The following is a 22,283-nucleotide window of genomic DNA, read 5'->3' as shown; positions in this document are numbered from 1 at the left end:
CTTACCTGCAGGCTTGGCACACTTTGCATTCAGGGCACTGCCAGCCAGCACGCTTGCGGGCAGTCAGAGCAGTGTCCAGGCAGGCCCCATGATAGTGATGCCCACAGCTGGTACAGAAGAACAGGTCACACAATTCCCCCGGCCCCTCACATACTGCACAATGAGCCTCCTCTGCAGTCAGAACCGAGAGAGAACACAGGTCAGATATGGATTTCTTGCAGGACTCTCAGCACAGTGCTGTCTACATAACAGGCATTCCAGGGACCAGAATGAACAAATAAGTAGTTACTATGTGTATGCCTAATATATGCCAGGCATTGTTCTAGGCACTGCAGACACTATGGTAAACAAGACAGGCAAAGACTCTGTACTCTCAAACTTCACACTTATTTTAGTGAGACAGAATAACAATATAAAATTATTGTCTTTGATGAGTGTTCTGCAGAGTACAAACCCCAGGCACACTTGGCCCCTCGTCTGCCCTATGTCTAAAAGGCAGGACTTCTCACCCAGATGTGCAGCACGCTCACTGTGCTCCGGGCATAGCAGCTGCAGTGTTTTCATGGATAAGAAGGAACCGCTGGCAGTCGCACAGGGGAAGTGGTAAAGCCGTGGACATCCGGGCGAGCGGCAAGGGATGGAGGCACCGAGCCTGGTGCAGTGGGAGCAGCGCTGCCAAGGTGGAGACCAAGCCTCAGTACCAACCAGCTCACTCCAGAGCAACAGGTCAGGCACTAGCTCTGCCCCAGTATGTCCACTGCCCTTCTCATTCTACCCTGACTCTCAGAAGCCCACCAGCCTTGTCCACCCTGCCCTTTGCCTATGCAATCATCTGGCCCCAGCCCCACCTGTGAGATCCCTGAGAAGATGGCCTTGTCCACACCACATAGTTCTGGGCCCTCCTGCCCCCATACGCCGGCTGACCACACAGCACACCAATGGTGAGCCCAGCAGGACCCTGTGTAGGTGGAAAAAGGCAAACAGAAAGGAATGAATTAACAAAAAGGTGATTGCTCGCTCTGGGCCAACCAGCCCCTATCCTCTTTCCTGCCCAGGTCAGTTATCACACCTCCCCTCACTTACCTCCAGGTTCTCCTAGGTGGGCAGGTGTCAGCCCCTCAGGAAAACCAATCTGTGATAGGCCCTCATTGGGCAGTGCTGCCTCATTGGGCCCTGGGTTTCCCCCAGAGGACACCACTGGACACCGGGGCCAGTCAAATGGCAACTCAAAGCGCCGTAGCTCCCGCTGCCCATGCAGACTGGGCTCCCCGCAGTTACAGAGAGCACAACGCCGCACTGGACCCCCACTGTGGACACACAAGCATTAGTACCATGCCAGGACCCTGCCCACAGACACCCCCTACTACCCCACAATTTAATATGCCTATGCTTCCCAAACATTCATTTTCCTAAATATTTCTCACTGAAAGCCCAAGAATCTCAAATCAAATCTTCATTATGTGCCCTTATATCCTCATTTCCCCAAACTAGTTACCTGCGGTCCTGGGGAGGCTCCTGAAGCCTGGGACCCCCAGAAGTGGGCACTGAGACCTCCACCACATGTGGGTTGGGAAGGTCTGCCTCAGTGGTGCCTGACTCCTCAGAGGCTGCAAGTCCATCAGCTAAATGAACAAAGAGAAGCATGCATCAGTCATCATCCACTATTTAATACTAGTCTACTCATCAGACCTATGAGATTATCTAGTACCACTGGTAGATCACACTGATGGCATTTTGACTTTTGTCCCAAAGAACAAAGTCTTTCAATTACCTATCTATTAGACAGACTTACTACTGTCCTTGTGCCAGGACTAGAAATCTAAGGTTGCCTGGGATGAGCAAAAAGCTGCCAGCAAAATCAGAATCTGCCCTACTCACCTGCTGGTTCTGAATCTTTATCCTCACCAGGCGGCTTCTGGCTGTCCATCCCTCTCTCCGACTGGGCAGGGCCCTCTCGGGGAGACCTGTCAGAGCCAAAAAAGATACCTATATGCCTAGTAAGTCTCTCCACTAAACACGTTTCTTAGAATCATAGGAGGACTGCAGCTAACGGTATCTAGACCCTACAGAAATCAGAGCAAAGCCATACCTACAAACACCTATACTAATGACAAAAAAAAAGTCCTTCTGCCTAACCTTTATCCCACTGCCTACTTCCTCCCCAGATAAACATAGACCCTCTTCTCCAACTCTGATTCTCAGAGGAAAGCCCTCCCCTTTCCCACTTCCTTATGCCTCAGAGTTCCCAGGCCAATAGCACACAACTAGAAGGACATCCAGTCTACATCTAGTACCACCCTTTGCCTCACATCTGAGTTCTGGGCTTCTGGTGGGCCCTATTCCTGTCCTTTTTCCTCAGGCCTCAAGTCAGCTACCATCCTAGAGGTCTGTCAGTGCCAACCCATGAGTAATCATAACACAAGAAGCCTAAGTACAGCTGAAATCCCTCTCCCAGAGACAGAGTCTGGAGTCTTGCAGGATGTAGAACAGGTTACTGAAACTAAAGCCCAGGTATGGATGGATCTCTCCCAACCTCCACTGGTTCCAACCAGCACATCCCAATCACAACGTAAGAAACTCCCCTAATTTCTACTCACTGCCTATCCAAATCCAGCTCAGGCCCACCCCCTTGGCCACTGCAGTGACTGAACTCAGGATCTCACCCAGCCTGAAGGCCTCAGGTCGTTGCCCTTAGCAACGCCAACTGCCCTTCCTCCTCATATATCCCTAGTAGTTAACAGAAGTGGGCCTTAAGAGTTACTGAGCATGTGTAGCCAGGCCTGAAGCTAGGCATGCTGGGAGTTGTAGTCTCAGGAAGCACACTGCCACTTGGAGGAGTTCTAAACAGGACAGGACACAGCCGAGCAGAGTAGCTTCCTTCCTCTTCCGTCAAGCAGTTTCCACACGCACTATGGGGGTGGGGGGGTAACGGTCCCCTCTTCTAAAATATGCCTGCCCATACCAGAGCCAAATGAAACACACTAAAGTTATATGTAAGAAGGTTGAGACCCACACCTTTGGGCATATTTTCCTAAACCTCAGAGGGAACTAAGCACAGTCAAAAAAAGAAAGGAGTAAAGAATAAGAAAAATTACAGAGGTGAGGAAGAGAAAAGGGATCCTACAGAAGGGAGAAAGGGATGGGTGCCAGCAGCTCTTAGTGGGAAGGAAGGGTAGGGGCTTAAGCAGAGAAAGAAAAGTATAGTGTTCCCAGAGAAGGCGGAGGGCAGGGGGAATCCCTAAAACAGAACTCTAAATAAAATTTGAGAAGTTTATCTCTCACCTTTTCCACTCCTTTTGTTTAACCAGAGGAACCACACATAAACCTGAGCAAGAACAAGCCCCTCTTCCCAAACCAACTACCAAATAACTTTGTCAGCCACTTGGGGTTGAGTGATTGGGGCAGATGAGACAGGGGGAACCCTCAAAGGTGCCCAGGATCAATAAATCAATTACTTAAGAACCACAATATTAGTCCTCCTTCCCTGAACTCACACTTCACTTTCACAGATTAGTAATGAGCCTCTTGTGACATGCTGCAGGAAAGGGAATTTTATTTTGTCCCCCCCACACACACACTATCAGAATCTACTAGATTAGGAAAGTGAAGTATCACTTGATACCTGTTACCGCCATTCCCAGATCTTCTCTCTCCAAAACCTACCATACAACCACACCTGAGAGGAAAGTAGGGTGGTCATCTGGCCAGCCCACAGAAACACTGCTCTGGACCTTCAAGGGGTCCTCAGAAGCCACCTATGGGAGGCAGGGGCTGGAGGCCAGGGCACCAGCCAGGACCCATTTCCTATTCAGTCATTCAAAGCTTGACCACACCCAGAAGGCTTCAAAGTTTCCTAAATGTGTGCATTTTACTGTATGTCCCCAAAGATCTTCCACCCGCTCTGCTCTCAAAGTTGAGGCCAAAGGAGTCACAAACAGCAAGAAATAACAAGCAACAGTGATAATACAGTGGGTGGGAGGAAGACTGCCTCACACAAGGCCAGAGGGACAAATTCCTCTGCCTCCCCCGAGCACAGCCCTCTCAAGCTGGTAAGCTCCAGGAGGTACAGAAACCACCTTCATCCAGCCTTGGGAGACAGAATACCAACATACTCCAAAGATGGAGCCTCACTCATGGAGCCATGGAAGATGAGAAGTGAAGAGGAGAATGTCCTCCAAGTGGTACTAAAAAGAATCTAGGGGCACTAAAAAGAAGCCTAAGTCCCATTTCCCTACCCCTGCAGTCTAGCACCTGTATCCCAATGTTGAGTCCCAGCTGTCAGGCCCCTGAACAGATCTAAACATACATACCACAGGTTCCCTGTCCCATCATTCACAGCCAGAAACTACACATACATATATACACCAAGGATTATTTCCCTAGTTCTAAAATGAACTTGCCTGGCAAAGCTTCCTCTGGGTAACTAGAGATCCCCGAGATCCCCAAGAAGTACCAATCTAGGGAGCAAAACTGTGCTGGCTCCCCTTAGTCCTAGGGCTAAGATCCCAGCAAGGAAGAAGGCAGAGTGGCACACTTTCCTCCCTGCCTCTATCCCAGACCAATAGCTTTAACTCCATTTTCCCAGCCAAAGGGGAAATGGAGGATTGGAGAGGTGAAAGGCTGAAGCAGGCTCTTGAGTGAACAGCTCTTCTGTAGTACTCAGGACTTCCTGGTTCCCAACCTGAGAATCAAACCACACCTCTCCCCACCCCCACTTTGGGTTGGCCCTCTAGGAAGAATCCAAATGGCAACACTGGTCCTGTAGACCCTCAAGACTGTCCCTGGGTCATCCTGGGGTAAGCCACAGCTAACAGGGAGAGGCCTCTCCTAAGGAAGTTCTTTGAGGACAGACAACAGGAGGGGCCCTCCATAGGAGGCAGGGGCAGAGAGCATGGGTGACAGCTAGCCTCACTCTACCACCCCTGTGCCACCTCCCACATTGGGAAAGTGAAGTATCACTTTGATACCTGTTACCCAGAAATCTTTCAAGGGCAAAATCCCTATTTTCTCCTTCCCAAGACAAGGCTCAAAGAGATCTAGCCCATGTATGTATGTTTCAGGGGGTGGAGTGAGGGAGCAAAACACACCAGCCAAATCCCTGCTGGGCAGCATGACAGCTGTGAGAGGGGCTGTCCCAGCCCAGGGCCCAGAGGCGTGAGGCTCATGCTGCACTCTTCCTACACTCACATGCACACCCCTTGTACCCTGCACCTCCGGACAGGGCTGGAAACACTAGCTTCTGCAGAAACAGCTCTGATCAGGCCATTTCTCCTCCAAAGAGGTACAGGCTACCCTATTCTGCAGGATTGGGACAGGATCAGAGGGTCAGTTAACATTCCCTGATCAAAAGGGGTTGGAGAAGTCGGGAGGGGCTGCAGGATTGGCCAAGGACTTATGAGCAACCAGCTCACCACACCAAGCCCAGAGAAAGTGGGAGACAAAAGCCATTTTTTGCAGCCCACATTTGCAGGGAGCAAATCTCAACTGCCTCCTCTATAATCCCCTAGAGATTATGTCCATCCCAAGAGGAGGGGAGGCAAACCAGGCTAAGACAGCACTAGGCCTCGCTGCGGTCACTTTGCCAGGCAGGGGTAGTTTAAAGTTGAACAACAAGGCAAGACTGCCCCCTGCCCCACCTTCTTCTTGCACCAGCCACCCCCTTCCTCACACTAGTCAATTTCCACACACTCTTCCCTGTCCACAGTGAAATAAGGCCTGGTGAAGGATCTAGGGTTCCTTGACTCTCCCAGAGACTGCTCTGGCTGCCCCGATTGGCAAGAACAACCTTAAAGTCCAACCTGGCAGTAAGTCTAATCTGGCAGTGGCACCCTACCCACCCTCCCAAGTTGTTCTGTTCCCAAGGCCCACAAGGAACCCTGAGGGAGAAGCAGCCAATGGGGATTGGTGCTGGCATCAGGGCCTGGGTCCTACTTTAGAAGAGCTCCCCCCAACACAAAAATAAACAGGCTGAGAGGCGATCTGGCCAGGATCCCAAACTCCAGTGGTTCCCTGAACCCCCAGTCTTTAAAGAGGCACACCCCAAGACACCAGGCCTCAGTTCTGCCCCAGCCACTGGCTCAGGTTCCCTTGACAGACCCTGCCAAAAGAACCCTTCTCTGCCCTGGCACCCCTTTCTCCAACCTAAAGGCCAGCTCCGGCCAAGATAGTCCATCTGGCTATGCCCCCAGTCCAACCCTTTCTGGGCCTTGGCCGGGCGGACTTCACTCACCTCTTCACAGGGCGATCCAGAAATCCTCATCCGAGAACATGGCCAGAGCCCGGGCCGCTCCCCGACCTCCAACCGCCAGAGCGATCACAGCTGCCCCCCGCACGGGGGGGCTTAGGGTGGCCAAGAACGGTAAATCCAGGTCGGAGTGGCCACCCTCCCCTCCAAAAAAAAGCAAGAAGCCAAAGAGGGGTTCTATGCTTCAGGTTCCAGCAGTTTAGGTTTCCATGGACAGCCCGAGGGCGGCGAATCCCGAACGGACACAAAGAGAGCACCGGTGGCTTTGATCTTGGGCGAGCAGGCTCCGCATCCGCGTCGTCGGGCGGCCTCTCAGTCCTAGGGCCGGGCCAGCGCCCCGGCCGCCCGCGCCGGGCTCGGGCAGAACGTCGAGGCTCTCCAGATGGAACGTCGAGGCGCCTCCCCAGCAGCCCGGAAGGAATGCCGCGTCGCCCCGCGCCGGGCCCGGATGGAACGTGAGACCCTCGCAGGAGCGCCGAGCCCCTCTCCCCGCCCGGGCCGGCGCCCCGGGGCCGCGAGAGCTACGGCGACGCGGAGACGGCGGGGCCGCGGGGCTGAACCTGACACACACCCAGCGCCGGGCTCCTCGACCCCAAGCGCTCGCCCTCGGCGGCTTCGAGCCCCCCACCTTCTGCTCCCCCCGGGGAAGGGAGGAGGGTAGGTGGGCGAGGAAGAGGAAGGGGCGGGCGGTGCGAGCCCTCTGCCCGCTCTCCTCCGGCCGCTCCAGGCCCTGCGCTCGCCTCCCTTCCCCTCTGGCCTCCGGAGCTGCCCCGCCCCCGGCCTGGCCGGCTCTGATCCGCGGCACTCCCTCGACCCCCAGCTGGCTGTGATCGCGGGGGGCCTAGAGGTGCATGGCCCAACCCCGGCTCCCGGCGCCCGGGGGTCAGGAAACTGAGCGGAAAGTGGGGAACGAGGCAGCCATTTGCAACCGGAGAGGAAAGTAGTGCAGCGCGGCGCCGCTCCGCCTCCCCCCCTCCGCCTCCTGTTCGGCCGGTAGGGTGGTTCCTGCGAAGGGTCTATTTCCTGGCCCGAGATCTCGGCAGCGGTCGTGGAGATTCAGGAAGCCTTCGGTGTAAGACCCGGGGGGGTGCCTTTTGCCTCGGGAACCCCACTCGAGAAGGGGAGAAAGGAGAAGATTGGCCCTATTTTGTGTTGGAGCGGAGCGGCGGAGGGATACGGCCCTCTCGGAGGAAAGGCTGTGACTCTGCAGTTCTACGCACACGCTGCGGAATCCCTCCGCTACGCGTTAACCCCCACGGCGCCGGGCCGGCCGCTGAGCAGACACGTGGGAATGAAGGCCCCCTCCTCTTCGCCCGGACTGTGGAACGGCTTCCTTCACCCCCCAGCTCGGGAAACTAGGACTCTGGCCACTTGCTAATTACGTTCCCTTGGAGTTATAGGTCCCTGAAACTCCAACTGCCCCCTTGAATTGACCAGAAGCAATCTTTCCTGGGAGGGGGATGGAAGAAGAGCCAGGACATTGGCCGCTGCTCTGCATCCTGGGAACTGGAGTCCGCAAATGGAGAAAGTGAGGCACGGCGCCTGGCGCCGCAAAGGGTGGGTTCTTGCCACGTTAGGGGCTCCGAAGAAAAGCGGAATGAGTCGTTGCTTCTGACTCAAACCCCCTCGTGAGGAAAATGGACTGTCAGTACCCCACCCCCACCCCATCACCACACACACCGACCCCATCAAAACATAAATGTAGTTCCCCTTCCTTTCCCGGGTGCTCTCACCCCGTCTTTCTCTCCGGATCTTCAGGTCTTGTGTCCCCTCTTTTAGTAAACAGAGAGTCTATACCTTGGATCTTGGCTGGAGCAGTGTTACTCTAGACAAGATCCCACTCTGCTTGCAGTTTCCTACCAAAAAAATTCTGGCTGAGGAATGAAATGCCTTTTCTGCCTTAGCTGTACCCAAAGGGGTGGTCAGGAGACAAATTAACTATGTACTAGATACTTTATATATTCTTAGTTATTCCTCACCCTGCTTATGCATTACATGGATTATGTCTGTATTACTGATGAGGAGATTGCGGGTAAAATTGTCCAATGAACCACATCTAGTGAGTAGAGCCATGATTAAACCAATGGCCATGTTTTTCCTAGGATTGAGATATATGTATATAATCTTTTTTTTCAAGGAAGATGTGAAGAGGCAGGCAGATCGGGTGCAGGGCCAGTTCTGTGTGAAAGGTTTTATTTATAGTGCTATCCAATAAAACTTTCTGTAATGATGGAAATGCACTATAGCTACACTATCTAATATGCACTATAGCTACACTATCTAATATAACCTGGCCACATGTAGCTATTGAGCACTTTGAAATGTAGGTGGTGCAACTGAGGAACTTTTTATTTTAATACTAAATTACACTTACCCATGTGTGACTTGTGGCTTCCAAATTGGACAGTGCAGACTTAAATCCCTACTGGCCAGAGTCATAGGAGGGATTAGGACTAGGAGTGTCCTGTGCTAGCCACACACTAACATCATGTGCCCTGAACTGACCATTCAGGTCTATTTCAGCAAAAAATTCCAGCAGTGATCCCACAACTGTCCCAGCTATAGTGGAATAAATAAACCAAGAGATGAAGTTTGAAAATGGAAGGCCCCTCCCTACTCTCTGCACCCAAGGGCAGGGAGGCAGACTCTACCAGAAAGACCTCCAATAACAAAATAGCTATCATTTCTTAAAGGTTTATTATGTATGAGAAACTGTGCTAAGTATTTCATATTTCACCTCAGTTTAATTCTCACCTCAACTCTATGAAGGTTTACTATACTTCATAAATGAGAGTTGGAGGCTCAAAGAGGTTAAGTGCACAAGATTACACATCTAAGTGGAAGAGTAACTATTCCAACCTAGCCATTCACCACTATTCTTTACTGCTATCAGACCTTGAGATTGCTTGATACACTTCTAGAAAACCTCAGGCACAAGTCTATAACAAACCAAATAGAAGTGGCAGCAGGGAGGTAGGTATCTATAATGACTATTCCAGGTGAGATGTGCAAAAGGACCTAATTTAATATAAAGAGAGAGGGTTATGACAACCCTAAAGAGACTCCTAAGCTACTAAGATTGCTCTTTGGAGTATGCTTCCAGCAGCCTTTATTTCTTTTTAGATTCTGGATCAGAGATGCAAAAGCAGTTGGCAGGACTTCTGAAAACCAGCATGACAAACCATTATCCCCAACTGTAAGCCCAGCTAGCCTGAGCCAAGCACTAGCAAGATCACAGCTAAAAATCACACCTAGATTTTGTCCATCCTCCCCAACTAAGAAAACCTCGGTCTCCCCCAGCTAGCAGGAGAACTCTATGGCCTCCTGTGAAGGATACCATTTAGGTAACTCCTTGGAGGAGGTATTTGGCCAGTTAGGCCTTAGGACTGGTGGGAAGTGGGGAGTGGGCACAGAAACTAGAGGCATATAGGACCAAACCTTCCTACCGGAAATATATCCATCCTCCTACTGAGGTGGTGGACCAGTAAGAGCAGAAAAAAATAGCCTTGACACCTAAGAAAGAGAGCACAACTCCAAAGGTGTGAAAGGTATGAAAAGGTCACCAAAGGTATGAAAGTAGCAAAGAAAATCTATTTTAATGAAAGGCACTATTTTAATGAAAGACATGGGAGTACAAGTGCAGGGGACTGATACACACTAGAGGCATTGTTTCTTACTTTACTCAATTCTCTTAGAAAGATGAAATCTTCACAGCAGTTTAGTCCCTGCCTCTATACTCATTCTCAATTCTTACATCATTAGGAATGAGGGGCTTCCTTCCTCTTCCCCCAATTCTACCTTCTCTGAGTTCCAGCAAATGCCAAGGCCCAGGAAAGAAGCTAGGTCAGCATGTGGCAGCTGGCCACTAGAGGGTAGTGTTTCTGTAGTTAAGGGGCTCTTGAGAGCCTACAGACTTGGATGGGAGTGGCAGCCAACTGGTACCAGTATAGGGAGAACCAGTAAGTCTTAGGGTAATGGTCCTGAATAAGTGAGGAGTAAGGAATAGGAACAAGGTAAGAGGAAAGAAATCAGCCCTGATTCCTCACCAAAGGCCATAGTTATCCTTGGAAAAGGAGATATTGGCCCTGTGCTCTCCCCACATACAGGAAAGTCAACAACAAAAAGATTTTTCAGTTTATTTGCATATATACATTGTCACCCCAGGGAACCAGTTCCACTTCTGAAGTCTCCAGCTCCCTTCACCCAGCCAACATCTGAAACCTACATAGGAGACTGGGTCCTGAATGAACAATACCCAGGACTCATATCGCAACCCTGCAGGTTATAAGAATTCATTTAGCAAAAACAGAGGCCAGTGCCCATGAGACATCCTTGCCCCTTTGTAAACATTGACAACCAGGCCACTGGAGCCTGGGGAAAGTGTGCAAACATGAGGGTACCATACTGTGTGCCCAGAGGGCCAGGAACACAGCTGGCAACCATACCCGTAAAGTCCTGAGGACCTTCCCCCACTGGAGCCTGGCAAGTGCCAGGGGAAGAATCAAGGCAGCTACCCTCCGCTTGATGGCTCACATGAGACTGCAGCGGCGCTCTTGCCCGTAGGAATTCTCCACACGAGCAATCTCCTGGATGACTTTGGTGAAGATGCCTTGAGTCAGCTGCACAAGATAGAGATTCAGGGCAAAAAAGTCAGTTCATCGCCAATAATACCACCCAGCTCTCTGGTAAATGCCCCACTCCCCCCCCACCAAGCACTTCCATAAGAAAAACACAGCCACTCCCACCATCTTCCTAATTTTCAGGCCCAGCACCTGATTCTCTCGAGCAGATGACTCCATGAATGTTGCCCCCCAGGACTCTGCCAGCTTCTTCCCTTCAATTGCCTGGACCTCCCTAAAAGCATATTTGGGACATGAATATGGAGGATAGCAATGTCCCCATGTTCACTGCAAAATCTTTAGAGAATCTAGATTTCTTCTAACCCATTGTACTTCCATGGTTTAGGAGTGTTGGGGAAGGAGAAAATATAAGTAAAACAAAGAAGCCTGGAACTGAGGCTTGAAATATGAAATTATAGCTTTTGCAACAGAAGGGTTATCTTGTCTTAACCTTCAAATTAGAAACAAAAAGAGGTGAGATAACTTGTTCAAGTCAGTGGTAGAACCAGGACTAGAGCCTGACTGATTCCTAGCCCAGCTCACTTTCCTTCATCTTGAGCGGAAGATTTCCATACCTGTCTGGAGAGAGATCTGCCTTGTTCCCCACTAGCACCACTGGCAGCCTGTGAGGAAACAACAGTTACTACAGGATCCCCTCCAACTGCCCATGGACCCCAACCTCCTTCACATCAGGGCTGGACAACTCATTAGACCAGACAGGATCTATGTCCCAGCCTCCTCTAACTTAAACCAGTATTCCCCTCTGCTGTCTCTCCCAGGCTGTAGTGTCCACACTATGTCTCTATCCCATAGGCCCACTTACCGGGTTTTCCCATGGCCTTCATGTAGCTTTTGGTACAGACTCTCAATGACTTGAAAGCTTTAAACACAAGAAATGGAGCTATAACCTTATTCTGGGACAGCCCTCAGATCCTCACAAGTCCCCCACTCCCACCCTTGGTCACTTACCTATGCAGAGAGGTGACAGAATACACAAGCACATATCCATGGACCCCAATGATGAATGAATAGGGCAGAATGCTGTACTCATCCTGACAAGAAATAGAAACATCAATACCTCGACCCATAATATTCAGATAACAAAGGTTGGTAGGCTGCATCCTGGATACCCTCCCTGGGGCACTCCCTATTCCAGTCACTTTTATTCAACAAATATTTATTGAGTAGCTCCAATGAGTGCCACACACTACTATTGCTAAAATGCTTTTCTTTGAATACTACTTTACAGATAAGCCACAGAGGCTACCAGATTTCATCTCCCAGGACTGAACTGCCACATTTAGATACCCTACCCCAAATTAGTACCTGCCCTGCTGTGTCCACCAGGTGTAGGTGAAACTCATCTTTGCCAAGAGTCACTATCTTGCTGTAAGCTGTAAAGAAAAGAAAACTTGACTGTGAGGTGATTTGTAGGGCTAGCAACGTGATCCCCCGCACATTCTTAACCCTGGGTAAGACAGATGGACAAGGTCCAGGGAGCCCACCAGGAAACTGGAGAGGCAATGTTAAGGTAGTTATTGTCTCTACCATCCTGGACTCAGTATCTTGCAAAATCCACACTCTAGCTCCATGCATAGGACAGGATTGCTAGAGAAGAGATCAGATTTAATGTTTAATTAAATCATTTGATTAAAGCACTCCTTGGAAAATCTAGCCTTATGGAGCTGGGTGGGGCACCCAAGCCCTCCCTGACCCACCCCTAGGGAGAAGTCCACTCACTATTCTCTACTGTAGGATCATAGCCTTCCAAGAACTCGCCCTCCACAAATTGATGTGCCAAAGATGTCTTCCCTGTGGAAAGCAGTGGTAGGTGTACCCAAATCAGCTATCCATATTCACACCCTCTGTCCTTTTGGGCTGTCCCCAGGAGTAAAGGGGAGCCCAAATTAGCACCCTAGCCTGTGAGTACCCCATGCAATACTTTCCCTTAGCCTACCCTCACCCTCTTTTCACCCTGGGTCTCTGTACCTTGGCCACCGGATGCATTCAGGAGCCCCGCAGGAAACCTTTCTCCCCTCCTTTCCCCACCCCACCTCTGGGAAGATCCGAGATCAAGTCTGTCCCGCACCCAGACACCGGCGACTTGCCCCGCACAGACCGAGTCCTGTCATCAAACGCTGACCCCACCCCTACCCCCAAGACTAACACTGGAGACCACCTTGATGTTCCTACAGCCAAGTCCACATTTACCCTCACATATTCCGCTGCCTGCAGCCCTCCACACACCACCGCCACCCCAGGCTCTCCTCCAACATCCTTTCAATCCCCTCTGCATCTCCATTCTAACGATGCCACCATTCCTCCCCGGGTCGCGTTCCCGCGGCAGCGCGCCTCCTCTGGCCACAAAGCCGCGGTGCGTCCATGCGCTACCCAGGGCGGAGACTCACCTACGGAGCGGTACCCGAGGATGACCACCTTCCGATAGCGGACCAGCGGCATGGCAGGAGCCGGCCCCGAGGGGCGTGCAGACCTGCGGGCTGAGAAAGCCCTAAGAAGAGGAGGTCACAGGATAGACAGGTGCAGCAACTGGCACAGAAAAGCGCTCACCCGAAGGTGCAAGGGGCAAGCTAGAGAGAAACCAAAACAAGCGCCGCGCCCGGAGCTCGCCACGTGATCACAACACAGCAAGACTCAAGTGAGGGAGCGGCGCCGGGGAGAAGCACCGTGCCGCGCCGCACCGGGCTCCGCCCCCCAGCTCGTTCGCCATTGGTCTATTAGAAAAGATTAGGGTGGGGCCACCAGCGGGAGGAAAGGGTGGGCCTCACGTGTAGCGGGAGTATCAGGAGCTGCGCGTGCGCAGACTGGAGCCGATTCATTCATAAAGAAACAGAAAGAACCCGGCGTCCTAGAGGTGTTTGCGCATTTGCAACCTAGCAAAAGAAGCTGCAAAGAATCGAGGAAAGAAAATACCCATTATGGCTAGCCTGGAAAAGATTCTAGGCCTCCCTTTGCAAGGTCTCTGGAGTCCTTGGGTAGAGAAAAAAGGCCAAAGTTCTAATATATTCCCTCCACTTCCCCCAGCCTTCAGCCCCAGATCTTTTGTCAGGTTTCCACTGTCTTCCAGGATCTAACTTCGGAACTACAATTATTATTCTTGGGAAAATTGTTAGAATTTGTGGCCAGGTTGTTTGAGGTTTTGTTGTCATCATCAACATAATCAACATTTATTTATTCAACAAATAGTTATTAAATGTATACTAGATGTGCGGGGTATTGCTCTAACTGGGGATAGAGTGATGAACATGACAAGCAAGGTCTCTGTGCTCACGAAACTTAAAACCTAGTTGGGAAGAGACAAACATATAAACAAGGAAATATTAGATAGTATTAAGTGCTGTAAAAGGCAGTAATAAGAAATGACCATTTTAAGCCCAGGCCAATGTGGTTCAGTGGTCAGAAAGTTGGCCCAGGGACTGAAGGGTCCATGGTTTGATTCCAGCCAAGGGCACGTATCTGAGTTGCCTAGAATCGATCCTCAATCGATGGATTCAGGAGGGATTCCAAGATAGCGGCAGATTGAGTGGCCCTGGTCCTGGTGAGTGCAGGAGGCGACCAATCAATGTGTCTCTCTCACATTGATGTTTCTCTCTCTCTCTCTCTCTCTCTCTCTCTCTCTCTCCCCCTTCTGTCTCTCTCTCTCCCCCTCTTCCACTCTCTGAAAAGCAATGGAAAAAAGAAGAAGAAGAAAAATGACCATTTTAGACGAGTGATGCTTCTTCTTAAAGGGGGGCCTGTTTAAACTCAGATCTATGAAAGCTGTTTCAAAGAGCCACTTCTTGATCTGGCCTCCAAAAGGGACCCAAATACCTTTTCTACTGGGTAAAGGAAGTTCCTTGCAGATCTGCAATTTTATGTTGGATAATTGGGCCTGATACCCGTTTGGGTCTTAAACACTGTAAGATGGAACAAAGATCTGGATTCAGGGGGGATTCTAAGATAGTGGCGGATTGAGTGGGAGCTACACTAACATTCTTCCAAGACAAAACTGGAATTACAACTAAAATATAGAAAAACCATCCTGAATAATCAATTGCAACTGAAGACTAGCTGGAGAGCACCCTCATAACCAAGGATGAAAAGTGGAGACCACATAGAGACTGGCAGGAAGTGTGGAGGGGTTAGAGGGCTGGCTGGGTTCCCATAGGCAGCAGCAGAAGTTCCAGAGGGATCTCTCAGCTGTGGGTGGTTCCCACTGAGAACTCTGAGGTCTAAACCCCAAGCTGGGCTTCCCAGACCAGAGCACCAGAACTGAGAAAGGTGCCTACATGACATCTGGCTGCAAAAAGCAGCAGGGTTTCTATCTGTCAGAGAGAGATGGGTGGACATGCAGGTACCCTCTTAGAGGGCCAATGCACAAAGTTTCATGTGCAGCCATTCACCTCAGGCTCCAGCAGAAGGGCATAGTGGACTAGAGATGTGTGAAGAGAATCCAGGGATGCTGGCTGGGGAAATAGAGCTCAGAGGGCAGCCATCTGGATTCCTGTGTGGAGTCATTCCTCCATAACGCAGAGGAAATCTTTCTCAGGCAGATATTTACAGTTCAAGCAGCTTTTGCTGGGGGGGGGGGGGGGGGAGAGCAATTGCCCCATCCTGTTGGAAAACCTCCGGCCCCACCCTGTGAAGTTTCTACAGCCTGAAGCTCATTAAGAGACTAACAGACTCTGGGTGCTTTGAGTCTTTGCCTGATTTACTTCTGGACCCAGGGTTTGGAAAGCAGACCTTGGTGTGCATCTTTTCCTTTCCAAACACACCCAGCCCCAGCAGAGGGAACCACAAGCTGTGGAGTGCGGTAACCTTCAAACAGGGTACTCTAGGCCAGTCACAAAGAGCATCTGACATTGGCCTGCACCAGAGCCCATCCAAAAAACTAGGAGTCCTAGCAGATCTACCTAATACATACAAACAAATCCAAACAGGCAGCCAAAATGGGCAGATGAAACAAGCCCTAAATGAAAGAACAAAAGAATTCTCCAGAAGGAGAGCTAAATGAAATGGACATAAGCAATCTATCAGATATAGAGTTCAGAATACTGATCATAAAGATCCTCAACAGCATAAGAAAAGAAATGAAAACTGTGAATGGAAACTATGAATGACATAGTAGCTGCCCGGCCAGCATGCCTCAGTGGTTGAGCATGAGCCTATCATCCAAGATATTGCAGTTCGATTCCCAGTCAGGGCACATACCCATGTTGTGGGCTCAATCCCCAGCAGGGGGTGTGCAGGAGGCAGCCGATCAATGACTCTCATCATTGATGTTTCTATCTCTCTCTCCCTCTCCCTTCCTCTCTCTGAAATCAATAATATGTATTTTTTTAAAAATCAGTTGAACTAGAGAAATATATTAAATAATTACATGGGTGGAAAGGGACCATGGACATAATCATGGAAATGCAAAGTTTGGAAAGCACTGCAATAAGCAATGGAACCTTTGCTGTTTCCTCTTGGGGGTTTCGTGGGGAGGACAGTACCGTGAGGAGAGCTGTGCTTTGTAAGGATCACACTGGTGGCCTTGTGGAGCAGGATGTACAGAGAGAGGGAAGCAGCAAGCCTTGTTATGAAGCCAATACCCATGAGGGGAGAGATGAGGGCCTGGACCAGGGTAGTAACAGAGAGGATGGTGAGGACTCATACAAAGGGTACTCCATCCAGGCTGGTGTGGCTCATCCATTGAGGCTCAGCCGTTGAGTGTCAACCTATGAACCGGGAGGTCAGGGTTCAATTCCCAGTCTCAGGGTGAGCAGGAGGTGGCTGATTCTTTCTCATGGTTTTTGCTTGTTTGTTTGTTTTAATATATCTTTATTGATTTCAGAGAGAGGAAGGGAAAGGGAGAGAGAGATAGAAACATCAGTGATGAGAGAATCATTGACCAGCTGCCTCCTGCACACCCCCTACTGGGGATTGAGCCCACAACCTGGGCATGGGCCCTGACCAAGAATCGAACCTCAGTCTCCTGGATCCTAGGTCGATGCTCAACCACTGAGCCACATGGCCAGGCTATCTCATCATTGTTGTTTCTTTTTTTTAAAAAAAAAAAATATCTTTGTTGATTTCAGAGAGAGAAAGGAAGAGGGAGAGAGAAAGAGAGAGAAACATCAATGAAGAGAGAGTCATTGATCAGCTGTCTCCTGCATGCCTCTGACTGGGGATCGAGCCGGCAACCCAGGCATGTGCCCTGACCAAGAATCTCCTGGATCTCCTGGATCTCCTAGGATCTCCTAGATCCTAGGTCAATGCTGAACCACTGAGCCACTCCCGGCCGGGCTTATCATTGATGTTTCTATCTCTCTCCCTCTCCTTTCCTCTCTCTGAAATCAGTAAAACATGTTTTTTTTAAAAAAAGAAAAAGCAAAGGTACCCCAGAGAGAAGTTATGAAATTGATGACCTGATTAAAGGTGATAAAATGAAGAAAGAGCCTGGCCGGGCGTGGCTCTGCGGTTGAGTGTCGACCTAGGATCCAGGCAATCGGGGTTCAGTTCCTGGTGAGGGCACGTGCCCTGGTTGCGGGCTCGAGGTAGCTGATCAATGACTCTCTCATCACTGATGTTACTCTCTCTCTCCCTCTCCCTTCCTCTCTCTGAAATCAATAAAAACGTGTAAAAAAATGAAGAAAGGTGGCAAGATCATTTATAGAATTAGAGGACATGGGGAGAAAACAAATTTTTTAGTGGGGGAATGGGGAAAGAATTGAATTAATGCATTTATTTTTCACATGTGGACTTTGGGGCACTTCTCAGATGTTCACATGTCAATGGGTCAATTAAGGATTGTGTTTCTAAGCATGCCACAGAAAAATAACCAGGATACACATACAGGCATCTTCTTGTGTATTCCATATGTTTGCTTCTCCCCTTACTCCTACACCTTCTCTTGACTTCTGTTAGCATGTAATATGATAAACACCAACCCATTTTAGGAATATGGGAATTACTTAGCTCCTCTCAGGGGACCTTGCTCAATCCAGGGACCACAACCAGCAACTTACAAAATAATTAAATTATAACTTATCAGAACTGGAGGATCTTGGTGATCAATTGTATAGTGATCTTCAAACTTGAAGACACATCAGAGTCACCTGGAGGATTTGTTCATATAAAGATTGCTGGGCCTTACACTGAAGTTTTTGATTCAGTAGGTCTGAGCAGGATCTAAGAATATGCATTTTAAACAGGTTTCCAGGTGATATTGAGGTTGCTAGTCTAGGGACTACCCTTTGAGAATCACTAATGCTGATGTAGCACAACTTCTCCAGAATACAGGCTGGGAAATTGCAGCCTGGAAAAGTTATTATTATATTTTAAATCCTCACCTGAGGATATGTTTTTGTTGATTTGATTTGATTTTATTATTCTTTAACCCCCACCCAAGGATATTTTTTCCATTGCTTTTCAGAGAGAGTGGAGAGGAAGAGAGAGAGAGAGAGAGAGAGAGAAACATCCATGTGTGAAAGACACACTGATTGGTTGCCTCCCTCATGCACCCCGACCAGGGCTAGGAATCTTTCCTGCAACCAAGGTACGTGCTCCTGACCGGAATCGAACCCAGGACCCTTCAGTCCACAGGCTGACGCTCTAACCACTGAGCCAAACCGGCCAGAGCTATTTATTGATTTTGAGAGAGGGGGGAGAGAGAAGAAAGGAGAGAGAGAAACACCGATTTGTTGTTCCACTTATTTATCCATCCATTGGTTGATTGTTGTATGTGACCTGACCGGGGATCAAACCCGAAACCTTGGCTTAACAGGAGGACGCTCTAACCAGCTAAGCCACTGGGCCAGGGCCAGACTGGAAAAGTTAAGTGCATCACAGCAGCAAAACATAGTGGGAAGAACATGGACTTTGCAATTAACCAGGCCTGGTTTCAAATCCTGGATTATTCAATATGTGATCTCAGGCAGACTACTTAACTACTCTGTGCCTCAGTTTCTCTTCTCTGAAATGGTTAGAACAACAAGGTAGATGTTTGCCCTTCTTTCTGGCTGCCAGCAGAAAGATGGAGTTCCAGGCTGGACTGTGGCAGGTGGCAGCAGTGCCTTCCAGCATCCAGTGTCAGGGAATGGGACTACAAATTGCAGTGTCTGGTGTATTTTTTTAAATTAATTTCTTAATTTTAGAGAGAGAGGAAAAGGTAAAGAGAAAGAAACACTGACTTGTTTTTCCACTTATTTATGCATTGATTGGTTGATTCTTGTATGCGCCCTGACTGGGGATCAAACCCACAACCTTGTTGCATCAGGATGACACTAACAAATGAGCTACCGGGCTAGGGCCTGCAGTGTCTGGTGTTTAGTGACAGTTGCCAAAGTTCCCTGACTGTCTTGGTTCTGTAATTTGAGGCACTGTTTCTGACTGCATAGCCTCGGAACCCATGCCCCAAGCCCCACTTGTGACCCACTTAAATCCTTCTGGAATCAAGTGCTTATTTTGCACAACTGTTGTGAAAAGTAAATGAGATCATGTAAGTGATATCCCTATCACTCTATTAAGAAACAGTTGGTACTCATTAAATTGAAGCCATCATAATAATTATCATTGCTATTTTAAAAGTGAATTCACAATTTGGCCAGAGAGATATGCTCAGAAGAAGGCAGATGGTATGGCCCCATCCTTGACACCGCTGAGAATGATGATTCTGGGAAGAACATTCAGTGTAGCCAACTTGGGAACTGGACTGGTTCATAACACCTCCAAATGCTCATGTGCTAGGAAAGCCTCACCATAACGCATGAGCTCCTGATCTGGGTCCCACCATGCCAATGTATCTATCCGTTGCTTCCTCTTCCATCACCCAGGATGCCTGCGGTCTCTGTCTAGGGCTTTCCTTTTTCCAGGAGGTACCAGCTTGTTGCCTAATGAGCGTAAATTCAGGATGAAAGGAGAGGACTGTCTCTGTGGGGTATTTCAGCCAGGCCTGAAGAACCTGCCCCACCAGTGACCATGTTAGGCATCTCCTTCCCCAAGATAACTCTGGGCACATGGTAACAATTCTGATGGACTGAATTGACCATTTGCCACATTCCACTTGGGATTAATAGACTGATATTAGCTGATCAATTACTCTTTCATTTTAGATTATCATCAACTAGGTAAAGATGAAAGAAATCTTTTTCTCCTTGTACTTACTCTTTATTTCCTCCTTCTTTCAATCACCACCATGTCCTTTCAAGCCCACAAATATAAATGTTTTCTGAAATTCTTTCTTTCTTTTTTTTCATAATCCTCACCCGAGGATATGTGTGTGTTTTTTAATTGAGTTTTAGAGAGAGAGGAAGAGAGAGAACCATTGGTTGGCTGCCCCCATGCATGCCCTAACTGGGAATCTAACCCTCAACTAAGTAACCAAACCTACAACCTTTCGGTGCATGGGGTGACGATCCAACTAATTAAGCCACCAAACCAAGGCCTGAAAGTGTCCTTTTTTTCCATCTCACCATCACCTCTTTACATCAGCCAACATCATCTCTTACCTGCACTACTGCATTACCCTTTTTGCCTGCTCTCCTCCTTGCACCCACTAACTCCCTTCTAATCCATTCTCCACTCAGCAGTTAAAAGAATCTTTTTTTTTTTATGCTATAAGAACCTGTTATAAAGTAAAAGTTGTATGCCCTAACCATAGCCCCTCTTTAAGGCCATATCGTTTTCACAATTGAGAGGAGGGACCATTTTTTAAACTGATAACAAATCACATTTATCATTTGGGTGGTAGTAAAGAGGAAGGGAGTATATTGGGTGAGAAAAGGGCCTATGTGAGTTAGTCTAAAAGACCCAACTAAAAAGAAATGGGATGAGATAACTACGACATCTAATTAAAACGAAATTTCAGATTCTAGGACCCTTTGGCGCCTTCCATGTGGCATCAAGGATACCCACCCTGTCTTCCCTCCTAAAACCAGCCTTATACAAACACAGTAAACCACTGAAACAGGAAGAAGCAACTGCTACAGATCTAACTGCAAAACCACCCCTTGCTGCCTCCTCAAGTCTCTCATCAGTAGTCGGGCTGATTGCTGAAATGAATAGGGGCGAAGCTGAGTCAAGAAACTGAAACTTTGCAACTGTAGGAGCAGGTTCAGAAGACCGGGCGAACGTCATTGAGTTTGTTCCCGGGCAGCCCTACTGTGGCTGTGCTGCCGCTTCTTGCACTGAAGCGCCCCTGCAGGGCTCAGTGACCAAGAAAGAGACAGAGAAAGAGCCCACAGCTTCTTGGAGACCAAGAAGCAGCTCTGCCCCTATGCTGCGGTTGGCGAGTGTGGCTATGGGGAGAACCGCTTGGATCTCCATGGAGATCCCTGTGACATGTGCGGGCTGCCCAGAGATCACAGCACATAAAGTCTTGCATTGAGGCCCATGAGGACATGGAGCTCTCATTTGCGGCCCAGCGCGGTAAGGACAAAGTGTGCGGGATCTGCGTGGAGCTTGTATCTGAGAAAGCCAACCCCAGTGAGCACCGCTTCGGGATCCTCTGCAACTGCAGCCACACCTACTGTCTCAAGTGCATGCTCAAGTGGAGGAGTGCTAAGCTGTCTGAGAGATCATAAAGCCCTGCCCAGAAGGCCTGATCCCATGTAACTTTGTCATTCCAAGTGAGTACTGGGTGGAGGCGAAAGGAGAGAAGCGGAAGCTCATTCAGAAATACAAGGAGGAAATGAGCAACAAGGCCTGCAGGTATTTTGATGAAGGACGTGAGAGCTGCCCATTTGGAGGGAACCGTTTTTACAAGCGTGGTACCCTCACGGCCGTAGAGAGGAGCCACAGAGACAGAGAGCAGGAACATCAAGCAGATGCCGGGCCCAATGAAGGAACCACTTCTGGGAGCTCACTGAGGAGACAGAGAACAGCAAGTTCTTTGACAATGATGAAGAGGAGGTTGTCCCGTTTGAGCTGGGCAAGATCCTGCTCATGCTTTTTGCTGCAGGTAGGGACGACCAGACGACAGACTCTACTGATGAATGGGACTTTTTTCAGGCTGAGCTGGAAGACTTATGACTTGGATCCATAGCAGCTTTGCATGGCATGTGAAGCCAGGCAGCGGCTGTCCCTGTGGTGGTGTGGCAGTGCCCGTGTCTCCTAGGCAGGCCTAGCAACTCAGGTGCTGTCCTAATACTTCTACCCAGGGTCTGTCTTCTCACTCCCCCCCTTCCCCCAAGGAGTATGTTGTTTTCTCTGGTTAAAAAATTACAAAAATAAACCTTAAAGTTAGTTTTTTGTAACATGAAAAAAATTTTTTTCAAAATATAATATCCACAAATTACTTCATTCTTAAAACACTTTTTATGATCTTGTAAGAGATACATAAAATTAAAATGCCTTGAATTTTGGTTTATTACACTATGAATTTCACTCTGAAAAAATTAAAGGGATCTTCTTAAAACTTGAAATTGAACAGACTACTCCTC

General features: G+C 49.0%; 2 protein-coding genes and 1 pseudogene across 3 annotated transcripts in view; 1 reads left to right on the top strand and 2 right to left on the bottom strand.

The window, feature by feature from the left end:
- KMT2D (lysine methyltransferase 2D) overlaps window positions 1–6,768 on the bottom strand; it is a 39,599-nt gene extending 32,831 nt beyond the window's left edge. The window contains exons 1-7 of the mRNA XM_087814684.1: window positions 6,230–6,768; window positions 1,879–1,964; window positions 1,496–1,622; window positions 1,084–1,307; window positions 849–958; window positions 510–672; window positions 6–171 (exon numbers count right to left, since the gene is read on the bottom strand). Of these exons, the coding sequence (XP_087670810.1) occupies window positions 6–171; window positions 510–672; window positions 849–958; window positions 1,084–1,307; window positions 1,496–1,622; window positions 1,879–1,927 (839 nt within the window). The 5' untranslated portion in view covers window positions 1,928–1,964; window positions 6,230–6,768. The remainder of the gene's footprint in view (window positions 1–5; window positions 172–509; window positions 673–848; window positions 959–1,083; window positions 1,308–1,495; window positions 1,623–1,878; window positions 1,965–6,229) is intronic.
- A 3,678-nt stretch (window positions 6,769–10,446) lies between these two features.
- On the bottom strand, window positions 10,447–13,484 carry RHEBL1 (RHEB like 1). Of its 2 annotated transcripts, XM_016201070.2 has the most exons (8): window positions 13,272–13,484; window positions 12,604–12,675; window positions 12,190–12,257; window positions 11,833–11,915; window positions 11,687–11,743; window positions 11,439–11,486; window positions 11,017–11,098; window positions 10,447–10,863 (listed from the first exon to the last, which is right to left on the bottom strand). In XM_016201070.2, the coding sequence occupies exons 1-8, from the start codon at window positions 13,321–13,323 to the stop codon at window positions 10,774–10,776; spliced, it is 552 nt and encodes a 183-aa protein (XP_016056556.1). In that variant the 5' UTR covers window positions 13,324–13,484; the 3' UTR covers window positions 10,447–10,773. The 2 variants fall into 2 exon arrangements, with proteins under 2 accessions (XP_016056556.1, XP_087670053.1); XM_087813927.1 differs by lacking the exon at window positions 10,447–10,863 and having other exon boundaries at window positions 10,900–11,098.
- A 5,393-nt stretch (window positions 13,485–18,877) lies between these two features.
- LOC107528110 (E3 ubiquitin-protein ligase makorin-1 pseudogene) lies at window positions 18,878–21,873 on the top strand (annotated as a pseudogene).
- Window positions 21,874–22,283: the final 410 nt, after the last annotated feature.

Source organism: Miniopterus natalensis, chromosome 2 (genome assembly GCF_054644295.1).
Source record: "Miniopterus natalensis isolate mMinNat1 chromosome 2, mMinNat1.hap1, whole genome shotgun sequence".
Lineage (NCBI taxonomy): Eukaryota > Metazoa > Chordata > Mammalia > Chiroptera > Miniopteridae > Miniopterus > Miniopterus natalensis.
The sequence above is the reverse complement of the archived record's forward strand: the minus strand, read 5'-3'. Positions and strand labels throughout refer to the sequence as shown.

Bases quoted from the DNA above. Each gene is read 5' to 3' on its own strand.
- RHEBL1 (XM_087813927.1), bottom strand. From the start codon at position 13,323: ATGCCGCTGGTCCGCTATCGGAAGGTGGTCATCCTCGGGTACCGCTCC. The intron at 11,744-11,832 runs GTAAGTGACCAA...TTGTGTTTAAAG, and splicing joins TCTGTCACCTCTCTGCATAG to CTTTCAAGTCATTGAGAGTC. The intron at 11,487-11,686 runs GTAAGTGGGCCT...GTTTCCTCACAG, and splicing joins GAAGGCCATGGGAAAACCCG to GCTGCCAGTGGTGCTAGTGG.